The sequence below is a fragment of the Leptosomus discolor genome, chromosome 16, assembly GCF_034619465.1.
Source record: "Leptosomus discolor isolate bLepDis1 chromosome 16, bLepDis1.hap2, whole genome shotgun sequence".
NCBI classification, from domain to species: domain Eukaryota; kingdom Metazoa; phylum Chordata; class Aves; order Leptosomiformes; family Leptosomidae; genus Leptosomus; species Leptosomus discolor.
In genome coordinates this window covers 6,759,722-6,773,293 of record NC_141406.1, presented here as the reverse complement: position 1 = coordinate 6,773,293, position 13,572 = coordinate 6,759,722, and the positions used below count along the sequence as shown (strand labels likewise).

At 44.5% G+C, this 13,572-nt stretch overlaps 1 protein-coding gene across 1 annotated transcript; it reads right to left on the bottom strand.

Annotated features, from left to right (window-relative positions):
• Nucleotides 1-593: 593 nt before the first annotated feature.
• Nucleotides 594-4,385, bottom strand: SDF2L1 (stromal cell derived factor 2 like 1). The gene is made up of 3 exons (XM_086474189.1): nt 4,217-4,385; nt 3,212-3,408; nt 594-1,199 (listed from the first exon to the last, which is right to left on the bottom strand). The coding sequence occupies exons 1-3, from the start codon at nt 4,383-4,385 to the stop codon at nt 921-923; spliced, it is 645 nt and encodes a 214-aa protein (XP_086330315.1). The 3' UTR covers nt 594-920.
• Nucleotides 4,386-13,572: the final 9,187 nt, after the last annotated feature.

The window sequence follows — 13,572 nt, the reverse complement described above, 5'->3', positions numbered from 1 at the left end:
TTCTCTTCTTCTGGATTCACAGAAAAACCACCCACATGGGTATATGCCCCACTATGTATTCATCTGGATTCTCATATTGATCTTGCAGAGTGTCATGCAAGTACAATGTAAGTCAAATTCATCTGTTCCTTCACAGCACATGGAATTCAATAATATCCTAATATTAATTAAACAAACAGTAGCTTTCTGCACCAGTTCATAGGGCAGATTAGTCTTACCATTTGACAATTAGCATTATCACCATTACCAGAAAATCTGAACTTCTTGGAGGAGAAAGTGAGTAAATTAAAACTTTCTCTTCTTACTCCAACATGCACAGTATTTGCAACCCTTCCAATACAGTACACAATGAAACTCATGAAAGTCATTGGAAGCAATTTTCAAATGGACCACATTTTTTTTCTGGAAGGCTGAATAGCTGACTTCAAGCCATTCAAAAGACACCATGTTTGAGACTTATTTTTCCCTTTCTAGACTTACTCCACCTCCTCATTAATAACATTGTCTCACTAAGAAGTAGAAATCAGTTTCCAAATATTTAATTATAATTGGAAAAAGATTACAAAATACAAAGTTTTATCGTACTTGGGACCACAGAAATGTATGACTTCAGTTTTTCCATTTCCTTCAAATTCGAGAAAAAGTAACAAGCAAAACAAATGGCAATAAAAACTAACAGGTGTATCAACTAGTTTCACCAATTAAGCTCAAAAATTCAGAAAGGATTTCACCAAATAAATTTAAATGGCTGAACCTGGCAGATGCCATTCCCCACAGAAGTGCTGCATTCCTAGAATGAACTAATGCCCTTCAGTAATACAGAAAGTCAGTCACTTAGGCAAGGCGAGACTTATAAGGGACCAAGGATTAGCGTCTCCGAACACTGGAGTAAGCTGAAGCATTTTGGATCCTCTGTCAGTTCAGAGCTCATCATGTTTTGCAGGGTCCATACTGGGTTTGATGAAGACTCCCTCCATTGCCTTCCAATAGTTGTGATGGTTAGCAGTAGGCATGCCATGAACTTCCCGTTGGCCTCTAATGGGATGGCCATACTGTTCCCCTGTTATGGAAAGGAACACCTCAGTTCCTACGTGCTTGAAGCGCACTGCATCCTCCCGCTCCCAGTAAGTCCCACTGCATTGCACAATCCATATATCGAGGTCATCTCCTTCGCCATCATCACCAAAGGCACTTACTTCCTGTTAGAGACACAAACTTCCGGAAGTGAAAATGTAAGGAAACACCTCCAATACCCCCACAAAAATACCAAGCATGCAGCCAGCAGAGTTCAAAGGCAAGGATGGAGAGGAAAGAAAAAATGTTGCATTGCAACAGTTCGCAAACCCAGAAGCGGTAACTTTCCACTACTACAATCTGAACACAAAGTGCCAACAAACTCCAACATGTTATCTGTGCAAAAAGTGCCAACACACCACGACATACGTTACAAATGAAATGAACCAGGACTGAAGCACAGAGATCAGAACAATCCTTCTCAGAAAAAATTCCAAAGAAATAACACTAATGCTGATGCAAATTTTCCCTACCCAAAAAAGTTTGTAACTGTAGACATTTAGTTTTGTAGTATGACCATCTTCACAGTTACCATTGCAACAGTTTTTTTAGTATGCGTTTTTATCACACACAATGTCCCAACAATTTAGTTTATTAGAAAATCATATTCCTTTTTTACTTAATTACACCAAGCTTACAATTGGGTCATCAACTAGTCTGGTTTACACTCTGTGTTCAGATAGACAGCTGAATAGCTCTGAAAAAAACCCAAAAGAACTAACAACCATTAGAGCAAATGAATTCCTGCTAAAACAAAAATTAGAGATTAGATTTCATTATGCACAAAACAAAATTCCAAGCATTTCCAGAAACTGGACAGGCTAAGCTCCAACTATTTAGGACTCTAGACAGCCTTTAATCTTAAAAATCTGGTAACTAGAAGTGATGAACAACTTGAAAATAGAACTGCAACAGTTTATACCTAGCACCATACCCAAAATTTTAGGGGCATGTTAATTCAAGTTTATGTAGTCCAAAAACTGTGAAAGACAACATACTAATTCAAAAGCCAACTTCTGTCAAGAATGTGACATAAAAGTTTGTGTTCATAACAACATTATATTACAATAACGTCGTAACTCACAATCCTGTCACTCTGGGAAGTCACAGAAACTTTCCTTTCGCTTAGATACTGTGCAAACACATTGCAAAACCAGAGAAACACAATGACAGTTGCTGAACACTTTTACACTAATAACAATGTCACACAAATTGTCTAAACTGACAAAGCAAAACCGGGGGAAGGTCTTAGAGTCAATTTGGTCTTTAAATACTTATTCTGAAATTATTTTTTTCCATTGCTTCCTTTTTTTTTAATAACCAGATCATCTAGATACTCTACACAAGAATGGACCTTCTGGTTTCAGGCACTTCACTCATGGTAAAAGACAAACCTTTTTCACAGAGTCAGGTCTTCCAACTTTGAATGTAATGACCTCTCTATATAGCCCGAAGGAAAACTAAAATGACACTTATGACCAACTTCCAACAAGTTTGCATTATTTTTTTTAAGAGAGATTTTTCAATCTTGCAGAAGCATTTGTTCAAGGACAAGACTGGGACCTTATTACAGTTAGAAATTACACTCTTCTAGATAGGTACAATATGATAAACAAATACGATTGTGAGAGCAGATTCACTTTTCCTGTGGAAGGCGGACAAATAAATAAGAATAGTGAACTGAAATAGGGATAGGGAGAAGACAACTGAGACTAACAGATTGGATCACCAAGGAACTTGGATATAGGAATGCCTAGTATTATAACACATGATTAGTTGCCTTGCCCCAAAGCAATCTTCAGTGTTGAGGGAGGTGCCCAGTCTCCTACACCTTGAAAGTGCTAAATGTTTCAGAACAGTCTTCCCAGTAGCAATGGTACAGAATAATAATTAAAAAATTGCAGATTTGTTAAAACCACTGTGAAATACCGATGCTGGTACATACTGAATTTTACCACTGTCAAGAACTTAAATACATTATTCCAAGATGTAGAAAAGCATAGACTTGAAAACTGGATATGCACAGAGATACTGTTTCTGGCAGCTGGTACCCAAACCTGATTCTTCAAACCCAGGAGAAACTATGGTCAATAGCATGCATTATTTATATAAAAGCTTAAGATTTAAAACAACTCACTTGGTTATTGGAGAGTGGTGATGGGAAGTGATGAGTGTGCAAATTTTTTCCTGTGTTAACATGGGTAAGTCGTATAGCTTGGCCACATTTCACCGGTGTCCCACGCTGGCAACTGCCATCACTCTTCCCACGAATCCGCCAGTAACTGTTAGCATCATCTGAAGCTTCAACTCCTGTCACTGACTGTTGCCCACTTCCTGTTTGAATAGAATTCAATGGCAGGAGACTTAACCTACTTCCCCAGTTCAAAAAGTCCTGAAAGAACTAAAGAAATCTGCTTTAATATTCTCATGCTTTCATGTTTAAGAGATGCTTAATTCTCACAGACCATTTAGTGACTGCAGTGGGAACACAGGTACCAAGTAATCTGTCAGACTGAAGAAGTTAAACACAGCACGTGTTGGTAGATGCAAACCGTCAAAGTTCATAGTGAACACATGAAAAGAAAATCTGATCCATGGTGGATACTACTCGCACCACCCTGCCTTTCTCAAAAATACTACCAAGTTCTTCTGTCCCCAAACCGACCAGCAGCCTCGTTGCCACCTCAGGGATGGAGGCAAAGCATCCCTGTCACACCCTGACTCCAGGACCTGCAGAGCCCAGCCACGTCTTCCTGTACCCCAGGCCTCAGCATCCTCCTCTCCCTGCCAAGTTGCCAGGTCACCCCACAAGCCCATCCCTGGCCTGCCGCTCCCTCTGCACCATGAAGCCCAGCAACCTCTAACCTCCTCCTCCTCCTTCCCTGCCCCGCCTCACTGCCTGTCGCCCCGCCATTTCTCTGCCATCCTGCCAATTCCCTGCTTCCCTCCTCTCCTGTCCCGCCGCCACTTCCCTGCCCCCCCTCACAGCCTGTACCCCCGCCATTTTCCTGCCCCTCTCACTGCCTGTCGCACCAACGCTTCCCAGCCCCCGCCATTTTCCAGCCCCCCTCACGGCTGCCAGCCCGCCATTTCGCAGCCCCCGGCCCCTCAGCGCGGCGCCCCCCGGGCCGGCCCTGCTCACCGGAGCCGTACTTGACCTCGTGCGAGTGGAGCCGCACGCTGTGGCGGGTGTTGAGCAGCTTCAGCACCGAGCCGCAGGTAACAGCGCCCGGCGCCGGTTCCCTGCCGCGGCAGAGCCCGCGCAGCAGCGCCAGGAGCAGGAGCGGGAAGAGGCAGCAGCCGCCCCACATCGCGCCGCAGCCCGGCCGGCACCGCCGCCCCTGCACCGCCCTCAGCGGAGCGCGCTTCCGCACCTCCTCCGCGGGCCCAGCCAATCGTCCCGCGCCAGCGCCGCGGCCGACCAATCCCCGCCCGCTCCCTGCTCAACCTCGCTCCTGCATTGGGCCACGGCTTAGTGACCTCACCGCCATGAGTCCTCGAGCGGGAGGAGCTCATTGGGCAAAGGGAAAAAGGTGACCAATCAGAGCAAGCGGCGTGGCACCTCCCAGGGAAGGAGGCGACGGAGGACCGCGACGCGTTTACCTCAGCGACGCCTCAGGCGGGTCCCCGGCCTGGGACGGGCCCGCGGCCCTCGGGACGGGCCCCGTCTGCCGGGCCGGTGGCCAGCGGGGCCCGCAGCGCTTCCACTCCCGGGTGCCTTCACACCCGAGCCCGGAGCACGGTCACCCCCGGCTGCTGGGCGCTCCAGCAGGTGATAGCAGTGGGCATCCCCGCGGCAGCGCTGACGGGAATCCTTGTGCTTCGTTTGCTCGCTGGGAGTTTGGTCTTGCTGAGAATTGGTTTATGTCGGAGGAGAGCAGGCCAGGTTTGTTACAGCAACCCTCTCGTTTAACATGCAGTCTGGGCTGTAAGAAAAATAGTAGCCGGGTCACTACGATTGTTAAGGGCCTTGGGACAAAACATGCTGCAAATAGAAGTGGCCAATCAGTTACCATCAGAGCCAGGGAAGAACAAATGTCTTCACAGTGAGAGCACTGTCAGATGTAAAACAGCTCTAAGGTTACCAGCCCAGGTATGGGTAATGGTCTAGACACAGCCTCGGGCAGCCAAAATTGGCACAAACAGGTCAATCAGCCTGTGCTGGTGCATTCAGGCTGCTGCTAGCTCAGAGCTGGCAGGTGGCACGTTTAGGTCTGCTCCTCCCTGCAGTTCTGGCTCTTATGGTTGTGTAAATATGTACCTATTTGGGGGGATTTACAGGCAACTGTAACATAATGTTGAAAAACAAATTCATGGTAGTGAACTGCCCTGCATGGTAATACACCACGGGTCCAGTAATTTTTGGATTATTAGAGCTTCTGATGATAGGGCAGAAATACTATACAAAGAAGAACTAACAACGGTTGCTGTATTGTTGACCTGTAGTGATCACACCTTCTGTGATTTGTCTCTTTTGTGAAGATCTTCTAACAAAAGAGATGATTAAGTTCTGTTCTGTATAAAAGCTGTATAAATTAACATACATACTGTCCTTCACTGCATAGTTTTGCAGACTGAAGAAATCCTGTCCCCCTCCAAAAAAAAAAAAAAAAATCTCCTTTATCAATAGTAAGCAACCATGGACAAGGGACACGGGAACTCCTACGTTGTCTGTCAGCTTCTGCCTCTGAAACTGCTCCTTGGATTGACCCATATCTCACATCACAGTCTGGTGTGAGTCTCATGTAACACTCCCAGGAATACAAAGTAATTTAACAGATCAAAAGATTTTACCTTCTTGGCAGCCAGGAAACAGGTAGAAAGACATCTGCCTTGGGACTTAATTCTTTGTGACAATGGTATTCTGCATGTGCAACAGCAAAGAACTGCAACACTGCACTTTCTATTAAAGGATGATTTAGAAAGCACATCATTAGTGTTGCTGGCTAGCGGAAACATCATAAGATGCTCAGCTGACTCTCTCCCTATCTCTTCCAGCAGTCCTGGATCTGTAAGGCTTTTTCCTATCCATGTCATACCACTCAAATGAATGGTTAGTTTTCTTTATGGCTTATTTTATGTAGATACACCTACATCTAAGAAAAATCTGTGACTTAAATGTCAGGCCTGCATTAAAACAAGCCTGAGTACTACACTCAGTCACACACGTGCACACGTACACACACAGAGACTCTGTGTGTTTTTCTGAGGACTGAAAACTCATTTCCTAGTGCCGGAAGTATAAATGTTGGCTCACAGAAAAGAAAAAGATCACCCGTTGACAGTCAAATGCCATATTTTTATGCCATTCTAAGAAGCCTTGCTGTTCTAAGAAAGACAACAGCTCACAGTTGCTGTTGTTATAAATGGGGCAAAACCAGATGTCTGTGGTTGCCATTTTAGCCGTGGAAAATCAATCATATGGGGCTTTAGCTGGCACCTGTCTGTCTTTCTGGGAGGTCGCTCAGTCTCTGTGCATTTAGTGCCATTTACATGGTGCTCCCTACAATGCTTTTCAGTCCTACTTTAGAAACATAATTGGGTTAGAACGGTTGCCAACAAAGAACCCCATCAATGCCAAACACCCGTAGCAATTAACAGCCACCTCATTGCTACAGGGCCCACTATTGTTTCTAGTAGACTGCTGTAAGCTACAGGTAAAATTGCCTCAGAAATTGTGTGACATTGGTAATAGAAACATCAGCTTTTTTGACAGCAATCTCCTTATGATTCTTTTTTATGCACATGAAGAAAAAAATTCAAGTGCTGTAAAAGGGAAGAATGTGAAATGTAACTAGAATGCCATCTGCCTTCAATCACTTAACCCTGCAGTCCTTGTGCACACTTGATTTGGCAGGATTTTGAAAATGCCTACCATTTGCACTCAGGTGCACCTGTAGGTATAACCTGGCCTTCCCTGAAAAACAGTTTTAGTGGATTTGGCAGCGTCAAATGCTTTTAGCATACAGGAATGAGAAATCTGTGGCACAAGAAAATTTCAGAAGGCATATGCTGGCCCAAAGCAACACATTATCAAAAAGCATTTTCCTTCTTTTTATAGTGGCCTTTGTTAAAACATGCATTAAGCTTTCTGTTTGCTTTGCATGACAAAAGCAGTGACTGACAACTAAGGTAGCACAGCAGGCAACTCCAGAGCTTGATCTACACTCCAAAAAGCACCATCGCATCTTTGGGTTACAGACAGCTCTTGATTTATGGAGAACACTGCAGTAACATTGCCCAGATTCTTTCCCAGACTGTCACTAATCTTAGACAAAGCAGACAGAGCACAGTTCTGATGATACTAGTACCTGATACAAAAAGAAGTCCATGTGAGCTCTTCCATTGACTTTTCTCTGCATCTGGTCCTTACTCTGATAGCAATGAGGATGAACTGTACTGAAATCAAGGGACTAACAGTAGAGAATCAGGCCTGTAAACATTCTGTGGTTCTTTCTTCTGTCTCCTTCTTTCACCCCACGCTGATGATGTGATAGTTGTAAACCTCACTTCAGATCAAATATTTGTATCCATTGGCATGCCTTACAATGGAGCTCTTCTAACTGTGACCACTAAGCACAATAAAAATAGTAAACAGTAGCAATAAGAATAAAATGCTGTCACCCAGGGAGAAACCGAAATGACAAAAAAGGTATTGACATTATTTTGAGCTGGCGTAAATTCAGATGATCCCAGAAAAAGGGAGAGGGAAGGTGACAGGTATACTGCCTGGCTGATTGTGGTGTGCAGGGAAGCCTTTTGACTCTTAGCAGATGTACCCTAGAATTTGGGGATTTCAACCCTTTTTGATGCAAGATGGAGGAAGCTGTTACATGCAGCAGATTGAAAAAAAAAAAAAAAAAAAAAAAAGCTGGCTTGCAAAAAAATGTATAGAATTACACAGTTTCTTATCACTCAGCCCAAACTGTTTTAAGGACTAGAGACCCAAAATCAGCTATTCAGATTTTTGCATTCAGTAGATGGGATATTAAGAAAGGTTTCTTTACTGAAAGAGTGGTCACACACTGGAACAGGCTGCCCAGGGAAATGGTGGAGCCACCATCCCTGGAGGTGTTCAAAAAACATGTAGATGTGGCACTTCGGGACATGGTTTAGTGGGCATGGTGGTGTTGGGTTGACAGTTGGATGTGATCTTAGAGGTCTTTTCCAACCTTAATGATTCTATGATTCTAGGTATAAACATAATGTAAGAATAAGCAGAGTAAGTAAATAATCAGAAGACATTTGACAAAAAACCCCTATTAACATATACATATTTAAATTGAAGAATTTTTCATCTGGGGGAGAAGAGTTGATGCTTTTTGTATTGCTGTCTTCTGCTTCTAGTCTTTGAGGAAGAGAGAACTTCCTTCTCTGAAAGCTCTGCCGTCCTGGCAGTCTGTGTCTGGTTACATTGTCAGCATCTCTCAGCTACTCTCCCGGCTGACACTAGTGCTTCAAGAAGATGGGATCAAGAAGAGCTCCAAAGGAATTATTGTGCATTTCCAGTCAATCAGCTGAGATATTCCAGGTGCTTTCAGTGATGCTGGGAGACAACAACAACCACCGTAAGTGATCTGCCAGATTACCTTACGTGTGTAGTAACATTGCTGAGGAGTTCCCGATGTTCTCATTGGTAACACTAGCTCTTTTGTAGAAGGAACTCTTTTGAGATGACAAGGAATACTCATGGGTCTACAGCCGTCTCTTCTTCCATGTCTGATACAATAGGTAGTTCTCCCTGGCTATCATTTGTACTACTAGATTTTTAGAGGTAATTTCTCTTAGAAGTTCAGCAGTAGCCTGCTTCAGGCTTCTACCTCTCATGGTAGATTTTCAGGGAATTTTGGAGGCAGTAGTGTGACATTTTGGCTAACGGGTTTCTTGGTTAATTCTACTTTGCTGACACTCATTTTTATTTGTTTGGGCAAAATCTTTTTGTCCCCCACTTCTGATGTAAGCTTTTGAGGTCTGTAAGAACTCTTCAGATTTCCTCGCTTCAGCCCTATTCGTTTGTGCTGATAGCCTTATGCTGTCGCCCTTCAGTTTTTTGAAGCCAAACACCATCCCAGGGTGTACCTTTGTAATGGGAGCAAACATAAATCCAAGCTAATCTGAAAGTGTTTTTTCACAGTTAAATAAAAGTGTGTCTGGCTGCATTTTCAACAGGAGATGCAGTTTCCTCATGCATTCCGAAAAACCCGTATCCTCCCAAATTTACTTTTTTTGCTTCCCCACTCCACCCCTTTAGGAAGCCGAGTGCTCAGAAGCAGAGGAAGTGGCTGTCAAAAAAAAAATAATCAAAGACAGTGATTAAAAATTTTATGCTTTAATATATTATATGTAAAATACAGCTTTTTTTTTTTTTTTTTTTTTTTTCCCCTTAACATGAGGACCTGCCCCTGGTATCTTTAATTCAGTCTAATGGCTCCTGATCAACATTGTCAAAATCACATTCAGGCTTAACTCTACTCTTGCTTAGACAATGCAAATTGAAATTGAGGAAGTTATTTTGAATTTGTAGACATGGATTGGAATTGTAGCTTTGATGACTAACTTTCTATTTCAGTATAAGAATGTAAAAATGCAATGTATGTTACATCATTTCAGGCAGCTTTTAAAATAATTTTGTCCTTAATGGGATTTGAAAAACTTCTGGACATCTCTCTGTTTCAATGGTAGGTAAATATTCATGTCATTCTGAAAATTCCACTGAACATCTATGCATCTTTTATAAAATCTGTCCCTTTCTGACCTCAATAAATGTGTTATTCTGCCTAGAGATAATTTCCTCTAGGTACCATTATCATAAATACCAAGAAATGAGCTCCAGATAGTGTAATAACTTCCAGAGAGGGCAAACTGAAGTCCTGAGTTTTGATGCAATCAAACAGTTAATAGAATCAGATAGTCTAGGTTAAGCTATTAGTGCCCACAGTTAAACAGTACCTGTTTTGGACCCATCATTTAATTGTCTAGTAGAAGGATTCTCTGTCCCAACTCTTTTCTGACCAGGCATTTCTGTATATTTAATAGACATCAGTATCAGGCAAAGAGGCATCTGGAATAGGAATAGGCAGGCTTTACATCATCTCAAACCCAGCCAGAAATCACAGATTTGGTAGCTTAGTTCCTATTCAAAATATTAATTTTTTCTTCCACATTAGACACTCTGAAAGAAATACAGCAGAGAGAAAACAACCCTCTGAAAAATGGGAAGGTGGATTAAAATTCACTGTCAGTGAACAATACATAGTCTCACTGAAGACCAGAGGCCTGCTATCTGTATCAAGGAGGATTTGAGTTTGGCACTTTAACATATGCCATAATTTAATGTGTCAAGTTAATAATAAGGTCACGGTGGCAAATTTTGCCTTTCACTTTCAGCCACTTTGCTAGCACCATGCACCTTGTCAGGTATTGACATTATTTTGTGCTGGTGTAAATTCAGATATCAGAAAAAGGGAGAGGGAAGGTAACAGGTATACCGTCTGGCTGGTCTTACGTGGTGTGCAGGGAAGCCTTTTGGCTCTTAGCAGACGTACCCTAGAATTTGGGGATTTCAATTGTTTTTGATGCAAGATGGAGGAAGCTGCTATATGCAGCGGATTGCAAGTCACAAGTAAGGGGACTAACCACAGCATTTTGGTGTGTTTATCCAGCATTATATGATTACTTCTGAATCAGTTTGGAGCAATGTTCTTCACTGCTTTCATCTCAGATAACAGTTCTTGTGCCCAGGGTTCAGACGAGCTACCTCTGGGCAGAACCCACCCGCCACCTCCTCTCCCTGCTGACGGTTTGGGCAACTAACCCATCTGGCATGCCCTGCCATTGTGCACATCCAGATCTGCCCATGAACTGCTCTTTCCCATCGCCTTCCAAGCTGGGTGTCGTTGGAAAGGCCTGGAACAGAAGCGGCCCCGCTGCACGCCCTACTCTGAGCTCCGGCCCAGCCCCCCCGGGGGAACCTCTCAGCCACTGCCGAACACACCCGCGCTGGCCAGGACGCCCGCACCGTTACGGGACGGCTCAGCAGCTGGGTGGCAGGGGGAAAGCGAACATGCAGCTCGTCCTCGGGCCTCTCTCTACCGCTACTGCCAGCTACACTAGCAGAAAAACCTCTCCCTCGCCACAAAATGGCGCCCACGTGCCTGGCTGCCTCCTACCCAGACAGCACCGCGCCAAATGCCTGGCCGGGAGCAGGCGCTGCGCAGGCGCAATGACCGCCTCTGCTGCGCAGCACGCTGGGATTTGTAGTGCGGGAGGGCGCCGCACCGGGACAGGAGGGCACCGCCGGCGGGGCCACGGGTGCGGGCCGGGGACCCTCGCGGCCGTGGGTCTGGGCCCGGTGCCCTCAGAGCACCGGCCCGCACCCTCGTCCCTGCCCTAGCCCCGCACCGCACAGAAGTTTCCCGAAGGAAAACTTCCCTGTGTCACCCGGGGCTGGGCACGCCTGTGAATTTTAGGAAATCCAGGCTCTCAGTCCAGCTCTCCTCATCGTTACCTTTCTTCACTTGCAGTCAAGTTCACTCAGCTCATGGTGAGAATTACAGCTAATGAGCACATGCCCCTGCAGCACTCTTGCATGTCGCCTACCTCAGCCTCTGCAAAAGCCCACTCTAAATTCTTTGCCTTTCTGCGCTGTGCCTCACCTCCATGCCCTCCTCCACCTCCTGCCCTGGCCGACTGACGAGCCAGTTTTGTACCCGGGCTATAGATCGTTTTGGGGACTGCAGGCTCAGAGCCACATGCTGCATTGGCTTGTTGTAGGACCTCCATCTCTGCTGAAGAGGAGGCTGGAATTGGCAAAGGCACCCCACAAGGCTACTAAGAGGAGGCTGAGACAGCAGCTGACAGCGTGAGCACAAATGTCTTGCTTCCTCTGAAAACCAACCTCAGTACAGGGATGAATAGGCTTTAATTTAAGCCCTTCTACAGAAGCCACTGAACTTTCAAGATTTTGTAAATCTTTGAGGCTGGGGAAGAGAAGAAAACGTTAACATCCTTTCATTTAAAAACCAGATTTTACTTTGTCTCATTCAAACGTTTTTTACAATTCACACTTTCAACAAAATTTAATGCAAGAAAAAGACAAACCAAGTCCTACTGTGCTACCATTGTAATCCTAAATGAACTAACTCACTGCAGCCAAGGGAACAAGAAAAAGAAAATACATTTTTTATGTCAACAGACGACTCGTTGGAAGCATTAATTGTTAGGAAATGCTTTTGTGAAATACAGGAAACCTCTAAATCTGCTACTGAATAACTCAAAGTCCAGGGAAAGAAATTCAGCTCAAAACCAGTGAAGCACTTGAGGATGGAGAGAGTTCCTGCTGGCTTCTGCAACTAAGATAAGGTAGGGCTGTGTTTTGTTTCAGTTAAGCTGGAAGATGCAGCCTGTGCTTAGTACATGTCCTGGCTTATGCAGCTCCACCAGAAACGCTGGCCAATATTCTCATTCTTGTCTTCATCAAAGAGGAGAGACTAACCAGAGGAAGCCTGCCTTGACTTTCAGCTCCAGGCTGAATTTCTAAGAGACTTTCCTCTGGACTGTGTGGGATTGGCCGCAAGGGCTATTTTGGCAGCCAGCTGGGGTACGCAGGCTGCAGAGGAAACATTGTGCTGAGATCCGAGGGGGATGTGGCACAGTGGCAAGATTTGCGTGCTGGGGAGTTTTTGCTGTCATGGAAAGGAGAGCTGGATAAACAGGAATGAAATCGGAAGAGAAACGCCTCCAGGAACCGCAATCAATATTTAAGAAGGATGTTACTGTTAATAGCATTAAACGCATTAAGGAGGCTGAGAAGCCAAGCTTTGTCTAAGATTCTTATGTAGTGCCTCTCACCTGTGCAGAGGCAAGAAGCATTGACAGAACTAGAAAGAGGCAGAAAACCCCAGAGTTTGCATTGGCAAAGGCAGGAGGTACTTGGTTTTGATTCATTACATTACTTCAGAGTTGTGCTGACTTCATCAGTTACAGTAATAGCCCTCATCAGTGAGCGAAGCCTTGGGGAAATGTGGGCAGGCTGTGAGGTTCATCTCCCAGAAGGGGAAACAAGTAGCAGTTGCACAAATATCCACTCTGAAATGCCAAGGGCACTGGAAACCCTTACAGAGCATCAAAGACTTTTCTGTAACAGAGACATACAACTATTAAATTATGGGAATGCTCACAGGAATTGCTAGAATGAAGATTTAGCAAGTTCTCAACACCACTTTAGCATGATTTGTTTGGAATTTCATTCCAGAGAATTTTTCAATGAGAAAGCAGTCACTAAGGGGGCAGCAGGCTGTCTCCAGCTCTCACCATGATTTCCTGTAGTCAGTGTCCATTTACATGTCAGGGAAGAGTAAGCTCTTAAAAGTGACAGACAGCTGATGTCCACTCTAGTTCCAGCAGAAGTCTCCATGCTGCCCATTTCAGGGCCTACAGGGAGAACATAGCCTAGGAACCAAATTCTTCCGTGAATAACATTGCTACCACCCATTCTAC